Genomic DNA, 21,151 nt, shown 5'->3' with positions numbered 1-21,151 from the left:
TGGCTGGATAATCAATTTCTTTAAAATAATCCAAACTACAGTAATCAAATTTGTTAGTCTGCATATGAAATCAAAAGAATATATATATGTGTATATGTGTGTGTGCTGACTAATTTCACAGCAGCATCAAACACTCCGAAATAAGCATACTTTCGCTGAAATCTTGTGTATGTTTACTGACCTGGGAGTAAGCCCTATTTAGCATAGTAGGCCTTACTCCTGAGCAAGCAAGCAAGCATAAGACTGCACAACCACATCAAGAATGAACTTGATCCATCTATGTGTCTGAGTTGCTAATCACATCCCACTTAGTCAATATACATTGGAGGCAAGTTCCACACATTGGCCATCTGTTCTCTGCCTCAGAATTTCAACCTCCACTTTTATTATTTTTGATGAATTCTGCACTGGATCTACAAGTCTGATGCGTTAAATGTGTGCTGAAATGTTACCACTATTAACAGCATGCTTCTGTACACTGACACAGTCTTCTGTGCATAAGGGTGGTACATTCAACATACTGTAGCAATCTTCCAGCCTCTCCCTGTTAGCTTAGAAAATGCCAAATCGATGTGCAGAAAGCTTGAATAAGTCAATATTGCTTTAACCCTTGCTACAGTTGAGGTTTTTGCAGAACTGGCAAAAGGCACCGTCAGGATAAAGGCATGTAAAGAAGGCTAGCAACCCCAGCAATTTGGTCCTTGAGTCCTCTCCTCCCTCAGAAAGTGTTAAAAGAAAAATACAATGTCAACACCAGCTCCTCCCTGCTGATGGAAATGGTCTGAGTGCAGTTTTACTTTCTGGCTAGAAGCCCTCATAAAACCGTTACACACACAGAGGGGACGATGACTGGGAATGGAAGAAGAGAAAACACATTCCACGTTTTGAACTATTCCAGTCCCCAATTCGGGACATACTGGGGACCCCACCCCCATGTATTTCAACCATTTTTTCTAATAACCTTCAAAAAATAAAAAAGAGCAGCCTTTTTCAAAAACAAAACACCATATTCACCAAGAGTTAACAGCATTCCTTTCTCAGGCACTTGAATAGCCAGCCGGAGAGACGTATTCTGACTTATGCCTGAGAAATATGGAACCACATGAAATCTTACTGGAAATGTGTGTGGTTTCTGAATGCACACATTCCAAGTCGGCAACAAATGCAGGGGTTCCAAAACGTATACCTAAAATGCCATCCCTTTTCAGTATTTATTATCTATCCAAAGAATAAGAAAACAACCCTAGGAAAATTGCATAATGCCCTTTGTAAACTTCCTGGAGCATCAGAATGGACCAAACTGTAGAACAATTGCACCCTTTTCAATAAAAACAAGAAAATTAAATTATGCAAAAGCCTAAAAACAAAACGAAAAGCCCCTCTGTTACTCAGTTTCAGAAATAAGCAAAATAATCTGTTGGTAAAAACAAGTAATGAAGGAACACTTATTATTCATATCTGAAACTTGATTAAATAGCAAATCTCACACATGGGCTTTGCATTATGTCACTGGATGTGTTCAAATAGCATTTGCACCAACATATACGGTAGGTGGGGGAAGGTGTTTTTGTCCTTTTCTTTTTTAGTAAAACTGTATTCTCTTGGCAGGCTGAGAGAGTCCTTGCAAGCCCAGCCCTAAAGATTTTTCCATCCTCCGTAATAAAGCATGCAAGCAACATTGGAGCAGCAGATCTTCCTGCCAAAAAAGCCTCATTCCTCTATCTCTCCCAGCACTGTGGCAGGAAGAATAGCAGAATAGCGAGAAAGGAAAGGAGATGGGTGGTGTGTGTTTTTATATCACCAGCCAAACACAACCTATATATTTATACACAGCCAGCCCAAATGGTACCAGAGGAGGAGGAGGAGGAGGAGAAGGAGAAGAAGACAACAGGCGCCATCAAGAATCAATGGGCTCTTCCCCACCCCCTCAGCAAAATGACATTAATAACCAGTTTCCTAAGAAACTAAAAAGCAGGAGAAATAAACGTAGCAATCTCTTTCTCATCCTTCCTCCCCTTTTTGGGCCAAAAGCTTCAAGGAGAAAGAAGGGGGGAGGTGGAGGAATCTCAGCAGGGATTTTTTTTCACACACACACACGTACACCATTTCTTAGGCTATGTCACACACATACGAGGAGAAACTGACACCCACAGGAAACAATTATAACATGCCACATCCACACACACACACACAAGGGATGGCGAGACGAGCTGGAGGCGAAAGGTTACACACTGCAGAGGGGACAAATCAACCTTCCAGAGATCATTTCAGATGCCGCCAGTTGCTCGCTCGCTCACGCTCCCCCCCCCACACACACCACACTCCTAACCTTGCACACCCCACCCTACCTTCCCTCCCTCCTCAGATCTCGATCTCCCCCACCAACACCACCTTCAATTCCCCAGAGGAATGGATGTTTCCCTCTCCACCTACATCCTCCCAGCACTTTGGATGCTGAGGCTCAGCTATGCACAGGGGAGGCACCGCAGAGGGCGAGGGAGAAATGGCTTTTTTAAAAAAACAACCACCCACAATGTGCATTATTTTATTTTTTGGTGCCCTTACCTTCCGATAATTCCAGCTCCAGCTCAGCCAGGCGGGCTCTCACTTCCAGCGGCAGAGGCAGGCTCTCCAGGCTGCGATCCGCCATACTCGATCCAAGGAGATCTCCTCTGGCTCTCGGCTGTGGCTCCTGCTCCTCCTTTCTCTCCCCTCGCGCTGCTGCGCGGATGTGGGTCTGGCTCTTTGTTTGCAGTACACACCGACAGAGAGAGGGACACACACACACACAACACACGCAATCGAGGACTAGGAGGAGGACGACGACTTGCTGGGGGGGGGGCGCGGCGGAATGGAAAGGGAGGGCGGCAAATTAAAAACAAAAGCACCCAACCCTCCCCCCCGCGCGCTGGGGTGGCGGCGTCGGGGGCCCCGGGTCCTCTCCGGAGGTCTCAGCGGGGCATAAAGCGAGGAATCCACGCAGAGCCCAGCCCAGCTCAGCTCAGGCAGGGATGAGGTGGAGGGAAGGCAGAGATTTCCCCTCTCCTCCCTCGCCGCCTGCTGCTGCTGCTGCTGCTGCCTTCAGTGGAGCCCCGCCATGGCTGCTGTTGCTGCTGCCGCCTCCTCCTCCTCTTCTTCTCCTTCCTCCTCCTCTTTCCCCCTCGCAATCCTTTCGCATGGAGCTGAGCGGGCCCGCTGCAAGCTCGCCACAGACTCACGCACAGCGCGCCAGGGCGCAGCGCTCTCTCCCGCTCGCCTCCCTCGCTCGCTCCACCCCGGCCGCTGCTGCGGCGGCTGCTTTTTCGGCGGCGGCGGCTGGAAACTGCGGAGCCGCTGCCGAAAGCCGCCGCTTCTGCTTCTGTCACCCGCGCACGTGACCCGCCTGGGCGCAGCTGTCCCCTAGAGGGAGCGCGGGAGCACCGAGCCCCTCCAGGGAAGCCCGCGCGCGCTCCTGAGGCGCCCTGCGCTGCGCCGGCTGGGAGCTGCTTCCCCCGCGCGCAGCAGGGTCGGTTCTTGTGAGGGCAGAGGCAGCGGGTGGAGAAGGAACAAACAACAACAAGGATTCCTCCTCAACACTATGAGCTGAATAAAGAGCATGAAATCCAAAAAACCCAAAAAAACCAAACAACAACAGAAAAAGCCTTTAATATATATATTAGGGCAACTCCTAGGGGACCAAGGTCCCTTCAGCCTCCCCCAATAAAATGTTTTTTATTCAATAAAATATGTTTTGTTCAACTTGGCATCCCCGGGCATAAGAGGTTCTTTTGGGCCCCCGAGGCAGCAGAAGTGGCTCGCATCCTCCTTCGGGGCAATAAAAATTAAAAATACATTATTTTCTGCCTGTGCACGGCCACCCCAAAGTAAGCTGCCTGAGGTAGCCACTTCACACTCTACCTAAGGTTAGGGCCGGAACTGTTTCTTTCTCAAATGTATAGCCCGCTGATTAAATCCCTCCGCAAAATGGTCGGAAACAGTTCTAGCACAGGGTATAGGAAATAATTATATGGCCATTGATATATATATATACACACTGTGTGTGTGTATATATATATATATATATATATATAGTAAAAATTCAGCCTTGACCACAAAATGGCCATGGTTAGAAAAAAGTAAAAATCAAATTAAAAAAAACCACTAGTGAGGTGTGTCACATCAGGGATAAGACCTGGTCTCAGTAAAGGCCAGCAAGTGGTCAGTTATTTATTATATCCATCCAATTATTTAATAGTTTCTCGTAATTTTTCACCAAAAAGGTTGCCACTTAGGTTTTATACCTTTCAAGCATCAAAATGTCTCTATAGAAATAATCAACAACACACACACACGACACAGGATCCACAGAACAGCCAGTCAAGTTCCACTCACACAGTGGGGCTTTTCCTGCCTTCCCAATGTATCCCCTGGTCCATATGTCTTCCCTGAAAAGTCACTGAGAACATCCTCCAGAACAGACTACTACTACTACTACTACTACTACTACTACTACTACTATTATTATTATTATTATTATTATTATTATTATTATTATTATTATTATTTCAATTTATACACTAGGGTGGGGACATGAAACTTGAAGGAGGAATCTGCAAATAACAGAGAAGATTCCCATTCTTACACAAAAGGAGTTGCCTTTTATGTACACAAGGATCTCTCTGGATCCTGTCCTAATACTGCAGCACAAACCATTAAAATAATACTGCATAACCAGTTTTAATCCCGTTCTAAATTTCCTCCCAAAGGAACCATGCTCACGCTAAAGAGAAAGGCCTTCATTATCCATTTTTTTGTTTGTTTAAAGCCCAGGGGCCACATTCCCTTCTGGGCAACCTTCTGAGGGCCACATGCCAGAAGCAGGCGGGGCCAGAGGCAAAAGTGGGTGGAGCTGCAGGTGTGACTCTTTGCATAATAGGCTGCAGTCCTACACAAAAGCCCACATGCCATCGAGTCAAGCAAGAAGCATTAACAGTTGCATTCTAGCGGGGGGGGGACAGACTCAAGGAGGGTGCAGAGCAGGGACAAGGAATGGGGTGTGGCCTAGGAAGAGCCTCAAGTGCCAAATAGTGAAGACTGAAGGGCATAGCTGTCAACTTACAGATTTGAAAATAAGGGACCAGCAGCCTCGAAAATAAGGAATCAGCAGCCAAAATAAGGGATTTTCCGGGCACAGGTATGTTCAACTTCTGAGCACCTCCGAGCCAAAGGCAGAAAGCCCAGCCAGCAGCCAAACGAAGCCTCAAGCGGTGGTTCCCACAGCGCAGCAACCCGGCAAAGGAGATGCAGCAAGGAAAACCACCGTCACCTCTCTGCTGGGAAGCGCTGAGCAAAGGCGAGTCCCCAGGCAACGCGGCCGATTTGATGGGCACAAGGCATGCAAGCTCCACCCCCCAGTCGTTCTTAGACTCCTTATTGGGTGAGCAACGCAGCCAAGCAACACAGTTGGAGCCTCCCTCCTCCCTGGCCAGCAGAGAGGGAGGGAGAGGAGCTGCTTCCTTTGAAACCCGGAAAATTTAAGGGACATCATCAATAAGGTACAGCAGCGGGACAAGGCGCTGGGATAAGGGAGTTTCCCGTCAAATAAGGGACGGTTGACAGCTATGCTGAAGGGCCACATTTGGCCCTTGGATGTCAAGTTCCTCATCTTTACTGTGAGGCTCCTTCAATAAGGGTTTCCGTAAGGAAGGCATAACCACCAAGGAGGCTCTCAAGCAAGTCAATGTGGTGTATTTCAGGCAATAGGAAGACCAAAAGCAAGGCTGCCCCAGAAAATTGTAGGGCACATATGGGAGGAGGCATCCCATACATTCCTTCTCATGTGTAAGGCCCAGACCATTTACCATACTTTCCCATGTATAAGACTAGATCCCCCCCCCTTAAAAATCATGCTAAAAAGTAGGGGTCATCTTATACATGGGTAGTGCAAAGGGGGAACGTTTGATTGGTTGCTGCCGTGGCTGTCAGTGGCTATTGTGCATGTTGTTGGTTAATGTGTCAATGGGTGGTGTTGATTGGCCAATGCTGTGGCAATTGGGCAGGCGACTGGAAGCTTCTGCTGGAGAGGGCAATCCTTCCCCAAAAAAGCTCAAAAACTTTTTGCCATCTCCCCTCATTTTCTGAAATTCCAGTCCCCAAAAATAGGGGGCGTCTTATACATGGGGGTGTCTTATAGGCGGAAAAGTACGGTGTTACTTGAAACATTTAGAAAGCAGCCATTTTAATTGTGCTGGAAACTAAGCAGTAACACACACACACACACGTGTGTGTGTGTGTGTGTGTGTGTGTGTGTGTGTATACTGTGTGTATATATATATATATACTGTGTGTGTGTGTGTGTGTGTGTGTGTGTGTGTGTGTGTATATATATGCAGGTTTTGGTGTTTTCGGGTATCTTCCCGTGTAAGAGTTGGGGTGTCTAGGCGACGTTTCGACGAGGTCTCACTCGTCATCTTCAGGCTGGTGCTTTCGGCTTCTTGTTACTAGAACAAGTAACAAGAAGCCGAAAGCACCAGCCTGAAGATGACGAGTGAGACCTCGTCGAAACGTCGCCTAGACACCCCAACTCTTACACGGGAAGATACCCGAAAACACCAAAACCTGCATTCCTGTACCCGTGAAAATCTACGAAAGCATATATATATATATATATATATATATATATATATATAGTGTATATATGAGACTCTGTGGGTTTTCTTGCACCCACTCAACCCATCTTTTGTGTGTGTGTGTTTGTTTGTTTGTTTCATGTTGTGAAGAGCAGTGCAAACCCTTGTCCACCACTCCCCATGACTCACACATACTGCCCTACAATCTTGTGGACGTTGTATATCGGCTGCAGATTAGCTACCAATGCACCATCAAAAACTTGGTTGTTGACATATGACCAGCTTACCTAAAAGACTGGCTTCCCATGTGTATATCTGTTAAATCATTGAGATCAGCTTGGGAGGTTGTGGCAGTGCCATACTACAGATCATCATATGGTGGGGACTCAGAAGAAAGGCATTTTATCCTGCTGCCTCTGTATTTTGAAATACGCTTTCCTTTGCAATGTGAGAAGCACCTTCAGTCATGTTTTAAGACATATTCTGAAAACATACTTTTCTTCTCAGGCTTTCCCTGATAGTTAACGTTGGGCCCTGTACCTTTGTATCTTACGATGCTGCATCCTATTTTTGGAATTTATGGTTCTGGTTGTTTTTTTCTTAGTAGCTTTATACTGATTTTTTTTGTGTATATCTGAATCTGTTGTACATCATGTTGATTTTAAAAAAATTAAGCAATTTAGAAATGCTGTTAAATAAACAAATAAATCATTTTGGTGTGCTATTTTTATTATTTTGTCTATGTGCTCCCTTGCTGTGCAACCAGCTCAATTGCTATTATTGTTGTTGTTTTAATTTGCAGAACATTATCCTAATACTGTAGGCCTAACATAACTCTCTCCATCCATGAAGGTGTGCACACTCATGTCAACTTTCACCTCCTTTTAAACAGGTTTTTCAGGTTTCTGTACTATTAAAAAAATACACACAAAAAAACTTAAAAACCTGTTTGACCAGAGCTGGCAGTGGAACAAAATAAATGTCTGTACATTATGGGAAAGCAAGTCCTCCTACAAACCATATTACACAAAGGAGAGAGAGAGAGAGAGAGAGAGAGAGAGAGAGAGAGAGAGAGAGCGCACCTATTGGCCGGCCCCCACCATGAGATACACTGCACTATGATCTCAGCTGTGAACTTGTAGGGCCGGGGGGGGGGGTACACTTTGCAAAACCTGTTTGACCAGAGGCTTCCTGCTCCCCCCATACAATTCCTGTGTCATTTTATACAACCCAGAATTTGTGGAAAAAGGCAAAATATTCAGGAAAGGCCAGGGATTGACTATAGGAGTCATTTCCTACACAAACACAGCTACAGGCCACAACTATGGCGAAAATCATAGGGTGGGATTCAAGGAACTGCGTGCCAAGCTCCATACACCCAAAGGTAGGGGGCGGTTTTGGGGCTTGAATCGCAGCTCTCCATGCTAAATTGCAAACATATAGACTGAGAACCATAAAGAAAAAGGCTGAAGGGTGTATTGGAAAGAAGAAGTTACCATAGAAAAGGGCTAAATATTATTACAATTGCAAATGCCTCATATATATAGAGTACAGTGGTACCTCGGGTTACATACGCTTCAGGTTACATACACTTCAGGTTACAGCCTCCGCTAACCCAGAAATAGTGCTTCAGGTTAAGAACTTTGCTTCAGGATGAGAACAGAAATCATGCTCTGGCGGCGAGGCGGCAGCAGGAGGCCCCATTAGCTAAAGTGGTGCTTCATGTTAAGAACAGTTTCAGGTTAAGTACGGACCTACGGAACGAATTAAGTACTTAACCCGAGGTACCACTGTACTGTAGAGCATTAAGGATTCCTAGGGGCTTGGGCTTATTACGTGCCCTTGCGTATGATTTTGTGTGAAGGACACCTCAGTCGGTACAGCACGAGACTCTTAATCTCAGGGCCATGGGTTCAAGCATTGGGCAAAAGGATTCCTACATTGCAGGGGGTTGGACTAGATGACCCTCGTGGTCCCTTCCAGCTCTATGATTCTGTGATAAAGGCTGAGCAGGTTGCAGGGATGAGGAACCTATGGCCCTCCATATGTTGCTTGACTACAACTCCCAGCACCGGCCCAATACATTCTCGCACCTGAGGAGAACTACAAAATGGCACGACCAGGGTGAAGAAGGGGTGAGTGAAGTTATTTATCAGGAACTGGGAGTGGTGGTAAAGCTCTACATCGGGAACAATTGTTGGAAGGGGCTGTTGTTGTTTTTTAAAATAGTTTTATTAAAGTTTTCTTGGTTTACAAAGGTATGTGCAATGTCTCTTTTTTCAAGTTACATTTTCCATAGGTCAGTTTCATTTGTTGAGACATTAGGGTTACATTAGGAAGAAAAGGGGGGAAGAGGTGGAGGGGGGAAAGGCAAGTGGGGGTGGGGTCGGGAGGCAATGTTTCTATTTTGCTTAATGTATGTGTGGGGCTTTGTGTCAGAAGAAGAAGAAGAGGAGGAGTTTGGATTTGATATCCCGCTTTATCACTACCCCAAGGAGTCTCAAAGTGGCTAACCATCTCCTTTTCCCTTCGTCCCCCACAACAAACACTCTGCGAGGTGAGTGAGGCTGAGAGACTTCAGAAAAGTGTGACTAGCCCAAGGTCACCCAGCAGCTGCATGTGGAAGAGTGGGGAAGCAAACCCAGTTCACCAGATTACGAGTCCACCGCTCTTAACCACTACACCACACGTCATTTGTGCAGGTTCTCTTTGCTATTCGCTTGTGTTCCTTTGGTGGTGAGAGAAATTGGGGTTGGCCTTGGGTGCGGTTGCTTGTTTGTGATCAGCTGTGGTGATCTTTGTTTTCGTGTGTGAGTGGGGTGGGTGGGTGTTTTTGAATCAGGTTAGCCATATTGATTTGAATGCTGTTGGTAGATTCTTGTCGTTGTCTTGTTGGGCTGTGTATGTGATAAAAGGGAGCCATACCGGGGTGAAGGTATCTTCCAGTGGCGTAGCGTGGGTTGTCAGCACCCGGGGCAAGGCAAGTAATTTGCGCCCCCTAACCCGTGGATTTGCGCCCCCTAACCCGTGGACTTGCGCCCCCTAACCCTAACCCCCAGATGTTGCGCCTGGTGTGGCCGGCCCCCCCTGCACCCCCTACGCTACGCCACTGGTATCTTCTTCTATTTGTCCCAGTGTCAGTTTCAGTTTATTGGTTAATTTTTCCAGTAGGGCTGTTTCCCATACTATTTGGTACCATTGGTCCATGCTTACTCCTGACAGTTCTCTCCAGTGTCTGGTTATGATGTTTCTGGTCGCTGAGAGGTAGGAAGGGGCTGTTGAGGAGGCAGTAGATCTAGCCTCCAAGGAGCGTGCTGCAGCTGTCACGGCCACGGTGGTAGCAGCAGAGGTTGATGCATCCCTCGGAGACCAGGACTGCTGTCCCTGTGGATCCTGCTGCGCGAGGCGGACACCTTGCCTCATGAGTGGGCCGGCCCTGACAACTCACATGACACAAACACACACACCATTTGCCTTTCATCACTGGGGCTGATGGGAGTCCAACTACATCTGATGGGTCACAGGTTCCCTAACCTTGCTTTAGCCAAACGACTCTCTTTGCACGTAGACAAGGTTCTAATCAAAACCTAGAGAGAGAACCAAATCTTCACTTTGACATAACAAGGCAAAAACATCAATAGCACTTACTCCCATGTCTGCTCTCAAATTAGAGGCAGATATGTGAAGAATGTCAGGCACTGTTCAGCACATGTATGTCTGACTTTTGTTATGATGTCAGTGACTTATGGGTGTGCTCCCATGAGCAAAACAACAGCAGCCATATGGATTTATTTATGGCTGCACTTCAGACAGTAAGCATGGGGATAAGGCTTGGGGCTATAAAAAGAAATGCTGTATATAGGGATTCAGACAACAGCATCCATGGGATGAGATATACACATATCTTGTTAAAAATGTCTCTGCAAGGCAGCTCCTTCCTTATCTCTTTATCTTTTTTTTAAGGGGGAAATTTTGAATACAATGTAAATGCAGGTAATGACCCTTTACATATTTGCCGGATTACAATTTAAGGATGCTTAGCTCTTAAGTGTTCCTTATCTTCAAAGGGTTTCACACAATAATTAGTCTTCACACCACTCTGAAAACTGTTATTATCTCTGTGCTTTGGAAGCTGGAGGCTTCAAGGATGCAAACGGCTTGGTGGTGTTCTCAGGGCCTGCAAAGCAAACCAGCGAGTGTGTTGTAAAATGGTGCCTCCAGCTTTTAGAAGAGGCGCGTGCCTAAAAGGGCAGGCTCAAATGAAATTTTAAAAAGCTCTCACTGTGTTTACTGGAACCTAACAATCAAAGCCAGTGGCCAGGATCCAAAGATTGACTTGTGCATGCTGATATGGAATTTAAAAACTCCTATTTTATTTGCATAGCTACCTACACTGTCTAGTGCACATCATACGAGAAACTGCTTTTCTGAAACTACTGCAGTTTCAAAGTCCGATTGCCATGTGTCGTTGGAAGAAGGACCTGCTGTTTGTGAAGCATAAGCCCAAAGCGCCTCACATGAAACAGTTAAACAATACTGGATCTTAGCAACCGTATTTTACCACTAGAAAGGGCCAGGTATCATTACAGCTGCAATAAAAAACAAAAGCACACTGAGAGTAAAGTACAGAGGTTAGCCAAATACACCCTGCCACAATTTGGGCATGTGTTAGTGGAGGATTAATGTCTGAATTACTTTCTGATACTCGGGTTATAAAGGTGTGCCATCTTTTTTAGGATTGCTCTTCATTCATTGCTTTCACCTGCTTGGTAAGCTTTTCTGTTACAGTCCAAGCATTTTGTATCCAAACAGACAACCGCAGATTATCTACTGTAAACCTTTCCCATTTTGAGCACTCAGTTGTCAAGTTGCAACCAGGAGAAATGTAATCAGTGCTTTATGTAGGCTTTTGTTGTTATTGTCACATAAGCTATATTTGAGCACTGGTCTCTCCTTTTTAAAAAAAGAAAGAAAGACAGAAAGTGCCTGGTGATTAATGCCCTTTGACCCCACTCCAAAGTGGTCTAGTAGGATGCTGTCCTCAGCAGCCTCAGGTATAAACAGGATTTTAATGTCTAACCTCTTTGTTTTGTTTGCCTGCCATATAGTTTGCTTCAATTACACTCCGGCTTACCACCCCCATGATATTCCTTTCTCGTGCGTTCCAAGGCCAGAGCCATCTGTTTAGTTAGGTCCATTACTTTTAATAGGATGGCAACAACGTATATAACCATCAAGGGCAATGCAAAGTCTGTTTCCACTGAACTTGCACTGCATAGGTGATAACAGAACAGAACAAGAGCCTCTCTTCCACAGACAGAGTCAGCACGGTGCATAAGCACAGAACAAAACCAAGTTTCAGTTAAGACCATAACTAAAAGGGTGCTGGAATAGTCTCCAAGGTTTCTGCGGGGGCACACAGGCCCCCATCCAAAAAGAAGAAGAGTTTGGATTTGATATCCCGCTTTATCACTACCCGAAGGAGTCTCGTTCTCCTTTCCCTTCCTCCCCCACAACAAACACTCTGTGAGGTGAGTGAGGCTGAGAGACTTCAAAGAAGTGTGACTAGCCCAAGGTCACCCAGCAGCTGCATGTGGAGGAGCGGAGACGCGAACCCGGTTCACCAGATTACGAATCTACCGTTCTCAGCGGCGTAGCGTGGGTTGTCAGCACCCGGGGCAAGGCAAGTAATTTGCGCCCCCTAACCCGTGGATTTGCACCCCTAAGCCGAGGATTTGCGCCCCCTAACCCTAACCCCCAGATGTTGCGCCCGGTGCGGCCGGCCCCCCCTGCACCCCCCACGCTATGCCACTGACCGTTCTTAACCACTACACCACACAAAGATCATGTGTATCCACACAGTGCCTGAAATTCCAGCACTCCACACCGTCCGACAAACCATTCAGAAGGATTCCAAGAGCAGCTTGTTATCTGGGCTTCTGTTTGGAAAATAAATGAATCAAAGAAAGGCCCTCTGCATGCGGAGGGCTAACCATGCAGCTCTCTGGATGATGTCCCAAATCTGAAATAGTATATGGTGTGTTTAGGAGCCTCATAGTAGCCTAGGAGTGATTAACTCAGGTGGGGTGCTTTGTAATGCAAAGCATTCTTGACAGGAGTGAAAGGTCCCTGTGGAGTCATAATGGCTATTATAGTCTCTGTCAAAACAGAGCTGTGTATAAGGGGCCCGTGGATACTTGTTATTTCCATGGCTATCCCAGAGAACGAAATACAGCAACCTGTAAGAGATCTGTGTTTTCCTTGGACCAAGTTCTTGCACTGCGCAGTAAGAAGTGCCAGTTGGCCAAATGGATGACTGTCCCAGACAGCCCCCTGCTGGAAACAACAAACCACACCACCTACAGCTGCTGGATTTTTTAAATCCTTTAATCTTCCCTTCTGATGATGACAGGGGTCAGCGGCATATTTGCACCACATGCTTAAAGTGTCCTCATAGTCATTATTTCATTCCTTGGGAATTGTAGTTCCATGAAGAAGGGGGGGGGGACAGAGGAGATGGTTAATTGGGTGCTATATAAATGCCATAAATAAACATAAAATGAGAAACTTCAGCATCCTTACCAAACTACAAATCCTGTTGCTGCTGCTACTAGCAGGTTTGAAAGAAATGCTTAAATAAATAAAATGATAAAAATATGCCATCTCAAGAAGAAAGAGAGAAACGAACACTGGTAATTTCAAGCAGAGAGAAGTACACAAGAATCATATGAGGAGACCATCCATGTAAATCTTCCTCTGCCCCCCCCATACCCATGTTCAGTGTAGCAGGGAGAAATTCCAGTATTTTTGAAGGAAGGGAAGTCATGAAAACATAACTGGCATTAACCCACTGCAAGCTTATTGGGTAGGTACGCCCCGTGACAATATACTTGTGTCTGTGCACACATGCACACATACATGTCAACATCTGTGACTGCTAACAGAATTGCTTTAAAAGTCAGCAAAAAAAAAAAAAAAAAAACATTGAAGGAGAAAGCCCCAGCTCAGAGATAGTCACATCCAGCAAGGTATCTGTTATGTACTGAGTTGAATAGGATCCAAAAGGCAGCAGTCTGATTGGTCCTAGAACAATAGGATTCAGAATGCAGCAGTCTGGTTGGTCCACAGGAGCCACCCAATCCAGCTCCAGGTGGAAGTGAATCCGCAACCTGATTGGCCTACAGGAGAATTCCGGAATTAGCCAATCACGTGGGGCCCATTGTGTAAATAATGTATATAAAGCAGACATTCTGGGGGAACTTCCATTCCTCCTCACCACTATGAGCTGAATAAAGAGCATGAAATCCACCCTTGACTCCGAGTATATTTCAGCATCATTTATAAAATGTGAGTAATACCAACAGGTTGCCTTCTTAGAAAACAGACAGAAATGCAATAACATGTTATTGATTGAGCGCTTCATATGTTGAATTATGATTATGCCGCTGTGGTTAATGGTTCCAGTCTTTCCATTTTAAACTGTCTTAGTAGTGTTTTAATTAGTTTATGCTGTTATTTTGTTCAGCATCTTTAATACATTCCTACACAACAAAACAGCCGATACATTAGTAGTCATATGTTTGATGCCAGTGTAGATGGCAGCCTATAATGCAGGAAGCTCTGTTATGTTCGTACCACGTGCCCCATCTATGTAGCTCAGCATTGTTACAGCGCTGACAGGCAGCCATTCATTGGGGTTTCAGACAGTGGCCTCAACTGGTCCTAGTTAGAGATGCCATGACGTTCTGAACCCTGCGACCTTCCGCATGCAAGCAGGTGCCTTGCCTCTGAGCTACAACCCTTTTCCCTAATGCGCAAGTTGCCCAGAGCCAGTGTGGTGTAGTGGTTAAGAGTGGTAGTCTCGTAATCTGGGGAACCAGGTTCGCTTCCCCGCTCCTCCACATGCAGCTGCTGGGTGACCTTGGGCTAGTCACATTTCTCTGAAGTCTCTCAGCCCCACTCACCTCACAGAGTGTTTGTTGTGGGGGAGGAAGGGAAAGGAGAATGTTAGCCGCTTTGAGACTCCGTTGGGTAGTGATAAAGCAGGATATCAAATCCAAACTCCTCCTCTTTGTTAAGTTGTGGGTTGACATAGCAGACGACACAGCGATTTCTCCAAAGCAGCTCTTTATTTTGTAAGCTGGAACAGAACTGAGCAGCAAACAGCTCAGCCGGCCTGCTTTTATAGGCAGCCAGCTGTCAACATTGTAGCAACAACAACCCAGGGTTTCCCGCCTAAAATAACTGACCTGGACCTGAGTGAAAACTACCTACAGAATCCCCCTGCTGGCCCAGGGTGAGAACTTCAGTACATAACACCCTTCTTCTTCTTCTTCTTCTTCTTCTTCTTCTTCTTCTTCTTCTTCTTCCTTTTTAATGATATTTATTAAGGTTTCAAAGAAAAGAATTACAAGAATTAGAAAAAAGAAGAAGAAAAGAAAGACAAAAGAAAAAATACAAAATACAAAAAAAGATAAAAAACACTTTAAAAAATACAAAAATTCCTTCCAGTAGCACCTTAAAGACCAACTAAGTTAGTTCTTGGTATGAGCTTTCGTGTGCATGCACACTTCTTCAGTGTTTAAAAAATACATCGGTCTTTCCATACCTTACATTCATTTCCTTGTTTCCCTGACCTCCTCACACCTCCCTTTTTTGTATTCCAATTCAGTTAGTTAATTCAGCAATTTCTTTGTCCTTTAACATAATATATTATAACTTTGGATTCTCACCTGTTAACAATCCATTTTTACATACACCTTTATAACATTGCTACTTAAACCACTTAACTTCATTCTGACATCATTCTAACATTCATTAATTTTACAATATTTCTGTAAATAGTCTTTAAATTTCTTCCAGTCCTCTTCCACCGACTCTTCTCCCTGGTCTTGGATTCTGCCAGTCATTTCCACCAATTCCATGTAGTCCATCACCTTCATCTGCCATTCTTCCAGAGTGGGTAGATCTTGTGTCTTCCAATACTTTGCAATAAGTATTCTTGCTGCTGTTGTGGCATACATAAAAAAAGTTCTGTCCTTCTTTGGCACCATTTGGCCGACCATGCCCAGGAGAAAGGCCTCTGGTTTCTTCAGAAAGGTATATTTAAATACTCTTTTCATTTCGTTATAAATCATCTCCCAGAAAGCCTTAATCCTTGGGCAAATCCACCAAAGGTGAAAGAATGTACCTTCAATTTCTTTACATTTCCAACATTTATTATTGGGCAAATGATAGATTTTTGCAAGCTTGACTGGTGTCATGTACCACCTGTATATCATTTTCATAATATTCTCTCTTAAGGCATTACATGCCGTGAATTTCATACCTGTGGTCCATAACTGTTCCCAGTCAGCCATCATTATGTTATGGCCAACATCTTGTGCCCATTTAATCATAACAGATTTCACCGTTTCATCCTGTGTATTCCATTTCAACAGCAAGTTTGACAAAATCTTAGTTTTGGGTTCTAGCAGTTCTGTTTCTAATTTTGATTTTTCCACCTGGAAGCCAATTTTCTTGTCCAAATTGTATGCCTCCACTATCTGATACTTCTTCTTCTTCTTCTTCTTCTTCTTCTTCTTCTTCTTCTTCTTCTTCTTCTCCTCCTTCTCTGGCGCCATGAAAAATAAAGCTCTGCTAGAGAGCTTTATAAGAGCCGGGATTTACAGTATCATCATTTGAACAGAGTAAAAGGGAACGGCAATGCATAAAAAGGCTGATCGTTTCATCATAGTTGACACTTCTCCACCCTCACGCTTTGAACTTGCTTTGTGACTCCTCTGCCAGTTCTTTTTCCCCCCTCTCAGCTCCTCAGTTTGCATTTCGATTGACCTATTCAATGACCTTTAGAACCGTCTGCAGAAAATTGGGGGAAACGGCGCTTACGGATGCTTCTTAAGAGCGCATTGTTGAGTTATTGGATATTTTATATGTGATTTTAATCCCTGAAGGATGCATCAAATAGAAAACATTTCCTATCACTTATTCGGATGAAATTTGCACTAGGAAGGCTGGTAATGTCAATTCCAGAGGCTCCTAGGTGTTGGAGGGGGGGAGGGGTGCTTTATTGTTGGTTTTGTCGCAGAGCCTCTGATTTCATCTCTGTCCTTGCAGAGACATGCCTCTTCTGTTAGGAATGGTGGGTTTGGGGACGAGGCACTGGTGATGGCTCATGCGGCCACTATAACTTTGAAGCACATCTGAAGCAGAATTCTCCTCACCCATCCCAAGACTTCTAGGCACTGTCGTTTGTTAAGGGTTGCTGGGAATCATAACTCTGAGAGGAGTAAACTACAGTGCCCAGAATTCTTTGTGGGAATTAATGTAATTTAAAGGTATAGTGTGAAGGGACGTGGGTGGTGCTCAGGGACGCGGACTTATAAAAAATATTGGGGGGCCCCGGGAAAGCTCATGAATAATAAATAAGCTCATGAATATGCAAATAAAGTGGCGCCGCCTCCTCGTGAGTGAATAGGGGAGAGCGTGCTGCGCCTATTAATCAGCTCCGGAACAGCTGATATGCGGGAAACGTGGGGCTAGCCGGAGAAGAGAGGGCTGGCTGGGAGGTGTGGCCGGTCGGGATTCCCCTGTTCTCGCGGGGGCTGAAACCGCCAGGAGGAAGGAAATTCCCCCCGGCAGTGCCTTGGCAGTGGCGGTGGTGCTGCGAAGCAGCGAGGCAGGAGCCCCCGCCCCCGGGGATTCCCTAATCTCGCGGGGGACGGCCGGGGCTCTCCGACTAGGGCGCGCGGCTGGCTGGCTGGCTGGCGAGGGAGCAGGTGGGGAGGAGGCGGGGGACGGCGGTGGCGCTCTGCTGGAAGGGCGCCCGAGATTATTGGGGGGGCTGAGCCCCCCCAAAAAAAATTTTGAGGGGGCTCGAGCCCCCTCAGGCCCCATGGAGTCGGCGCCTATGGTGGTGCTGTGGGTTAAACTACAGAGCCTAGGACTTGCCGATCAGAAGTTCGGCAGTTCAATTCCCCACGATGGGGTGAGCTCCCGTTGCTCAGTCCCTGCTCCTGCCAACCTAGCAGTTCGAAAGCACGTCAAAAGTGCAAGTAGATAAATAGGTACCGCTTCGGCGGGAAGGTAAACGGCGTTTCCGTGCGCTGCTCTGATTCGCCAGAAGTGGCTTAGTTATGCTGGCCACATGTCCCGGAAGCTGTACGTTGGCTCCCTCGGCCAATAAAGGGAGATGAGCGCCGCAACCCCAGAGTCGATCACGACTGGACATGATGGTCAGGGATCCCTTTACCTTTACCTTTTAAAGGTATAGTGTGTGTGTGCACAACCTTAGGCACGCAGTTGGTATTTGCTGACCTCCGTTTGCATCGGTCAATAAGGCACCCTAACCAGGCATGCGTACCAACATGAGAAATGCACAAATGTGCTTTTCTACTGCGTTACCTCTAAAGCAGAGCTTTTCAAGCTGTGTGTCGTGACACGTTAGTGTGTCAGCTGCAGTGTGCAGGCGTGCGGGGGTTGGTTTGAGCTCTGGTTTGCTAGCAAAACCAAATTACTATGTCACAAAATGATGCGTGTCTAAAAAGTGTGTTCCCAACATGAAAAGTTTGGAAACCTCTGCTGTAACCTAATCAGGTTATGCCAAACACTTAGGGATCAGGTCAGCTTAGGGTTCTAATGGGAGAAACTACATGCCTAGAAGCAGGCGCCGTCGCCCAGGTGTGCTGCCCTCTCTCTCCTCCCAGCCAAGGCCTCGTCTCCCTCTTCCAGCAGCGCTTCGGATCCTGAAATGGAGCCAGAGAACTTCAGGGCTGGGGGGCAGATTTGGCACAGGCATCTCCTGACTGCGAACCCTGGTCCTTCCCAATTCATTCAAAAGTGCCAGATCTTTTTGCACTTCCCAATTAAAGAAAAAGCAGGTTGCCTTTTTTTGTACGCCGTTGCCAAGACAGGTGCTTCTTCTCTCTGCCGCTAGGGCCTCTGGTTGCCGTTGGGTCAAGCCGGTTTGTGCTTTTAATGACTGATGTTTTAATGTATTTTTAATCTCCTGTTGGAAGCCGCCCAGAGTGGCTGGGGAAATTCAGCCCAATGGGCAGGATATAAGTAATAAATTATTATTATTAGTAGTAGTATTAGTAGTAGTAGTGGTAGTAGTATTACTAGAAGCACCACCCCTAAGCACATGAGCACTCATTGGTATAATGTTAGGTTAGGGTCCTCCAATAGATATCTGCACATCATGCTCTGTTTGCATTCTGCATACCTTTGCACTTGCGGCAGGGGACTGGAATCCTAACAGCTGGAGGACTTTAATTCTCTCTTCCTCAGGCCTCCAGCAATTTTTAATCCCCTCCCACATGAGCCCTCCTCAAAAATTTGGCTTTAAACACCCACACACCCACACACCAATTCCATATATAAAAACAATGTAATGATATTTCTTTATATAAAAGCAGTGCTTCTTTTTCTTAAAAAAATGTTTAAGCTTCCAGTCAGAATTCTCAACAAGTGTTTTCCATAGTGTTTTTCCCTGTTTTCCCTAACATAATGTCACAATGTATGGTTGCATGTTTTGTTTAAACTGAAGCAAAAGCTCTGGAGAACTGTGATTTAAACAAAACTTGATATATTCCCTAGTTCATCTTGCTTTCTTCTTACTCTTGCAAAAAACTCAACCCTCCCCTGCAATTTTCCCCTTTAACTGACTAAACTTTGTTCTTTATGACATTGTCTGTTGCTGTACACCTGTATTGAAGCTACTGCATGGAACTGTACTAAAAGCTGGTAGTTTTTTTTTTTAATTAATAAAAATTGTGCTCTAATGAAAAAAAATGTTTACGCGTACTTTCATTTTGACTCAAGAAAATCACCATTTTATAGTTCAAATCAGGAAAAATAAATACAGTAAATGGAGAAAAGTACAAAGATTCACAAAATGTTTAGGGGTATGCGTACCCCTGCGTACCCCCAGAAGAAAAGCACTGTATAAAAGCGATTCCATATGTATTAATTCCAAATTCAGTACACATACAGACTGTCTTCAAATGCAAACCCACTTATAACACATTACACTACTGCGTGATGGAATAATGGGTGATATGCCAGGGGAATTAGTGAGGTTGGGGTTGGAGACAGTTCACCTATTTCTGCTTTCCATGATTTAAGCATGGTCTGTGTTAGCCTGTTTAGTGTTGTGGGAATTTTCCTTAGTTTGTTTGGGAAGAATGTGTATGCTATTGTGCAGGTACAGTGGTGCCCCGCAAGACGAACGCCTCGCGAGACGAAAAACTTGCAAAACGAAAGTTTTTTTCGTTTTCGAGTTGCTTCGCAAGACGAATTTCCCTATGGGCTTGCTTCGCAAAACGAAGCTTGCTCCGCAACCTCTTTTGAAGCAAGGGGTGGCGGGGAGAAGCTATCTTCTCCCCGCAGCCCCTTGCTTCAAAAGAGGGGACAGAGCGGCGCTTCCCCTCTGTCCCCGGACGGTCTCCATAGGAACGCATTGATTGATTTTCAATGCATTCCTCTGGGAAACCGTGCTTCGCAAGACGAAAAACTCGCAAGAAGAAAAAACTTGCGGAACGAATTAATTTCGTCTTGCGAGGCAACACTGTATTTTCAATTGTGTCCCTCTCCAGGTGTACCCATTGTTTTGCCTCATCTTCTATATACAGGATTATGTGGCATACTTGGTTGGCGATGTAATATGCTTCTATGTTGGGGATTCCCCATCCTCCCTCTGAGGAGGGGAGGTGCAGGTATTTGGGGCTTATTCTTGGTTTTTTGTGGAAGAGAAATATCGCCACCTGTCCCCACCCCCACTCACCATGCCCCCCCTCCACCTCTTTCCCCCTTTTCTTCCTAATGTAACACTAATGTCTCAACAAATGAAGCTGATATGTAGAAAATGTAACTTGGAAAAAGAGGCATTGCACATATTTTTTATTAAAGATTTATTGGTTTATAAAAGTATGTTAAAATAAAATAAAATAGCACATCACAGTAATGCAGCCTTGCCTGATAATGTGGTAGACAGGTTGTTGAAGTAAGACTCCCTTATCAAATAAAAAAACAGTACCTTTTGTTCACGATATTTATTTATTTTATATGAAATGAAAGGCCTGATCTTATCTGGATTCACTTCCCAGAAATAATAAAGCAAGAATACTTGGGATGAGTTAAAATGTATTGTTGGGTTTTTTTGTTTTAAGTGGACTTGAAACTGCAGACACGGCACTTGAACATTATGAGAAATCTAAATTCAAAGGGCAGATTGTCATGGTGCACCTCGAGAACAAACTGACATTTAAAGATGCTTCTGAAATGCTGGGGCTTGGAGTTCTTAACTTTCTAGGATGCATGTCACATTTTTTTTTTATCTATTCAGAGCTTTTATAAAGGTCTGAAGCACATTCTGGTTTCTCAATTCTAAGCCGTGGCATTTTAGGGCCAAGCGAAATAGCCACGCTTAGCCTCATGTTTGCCCAGTTCATATAGAACAGGGTTGGGAGACATATACAAGGCTGTGGCTCTGTGGTGAAACCTCTGCTTTGTATGCAGAAGGTCCTAGGTTCAGTCCCCGGCAT

At 45.3% G+C, this 21,151-nt stretch overlaps 1 protein-coding gene across 6 annotated transcripts in view; it reads right to left on the bottom strand.

Annotated features, from left to right (window-relative positions):
- The window catches only part of DIP2C (disco interacting protein 2 homolog C), a 297,916-nt gene extending 294,610 nt beyond the window's left edge, over positions 1-3,306 (bottom strand). For 2 of the 6 annotated variants that reach the window (XM_081163465.1, XM_081163469.1), the window contains exon 1: positions 2,566-3,306. In XM_081163465.1, the coding sequence (XP_081019591.1) occupies positions 2,566-2,650 (85 nt within the window). In that variant the 5' untranslated portion in view covers positions 2,651-3,306. The remainder of the gene's footprint in view (positions 1-2,565) is intronic. The other 4 variants (XM_081163466.1, XM_081163467.1, XM_081163468.1 and 1 more) reach the window with 2 other exon arrangements.
- Between the last annotated feature and the right edge of the window lie 17,845 nt (positions 3,307-21,151).

This window comes from Podarcis bocagei, assembly GCF_964188305.1.
Source record: "Podarcis bocagei genome assembly, chromosome: 12".
Lineage (NCBI taxonomy): Eukaryota > Metazoa > Chordata > Lepidosauria > Squamata > Lacertidae > Podarcis > Podarcis bocagei.
This window is presented reverse-complemented; position numbering and strand designations above follow the sequence as displayed.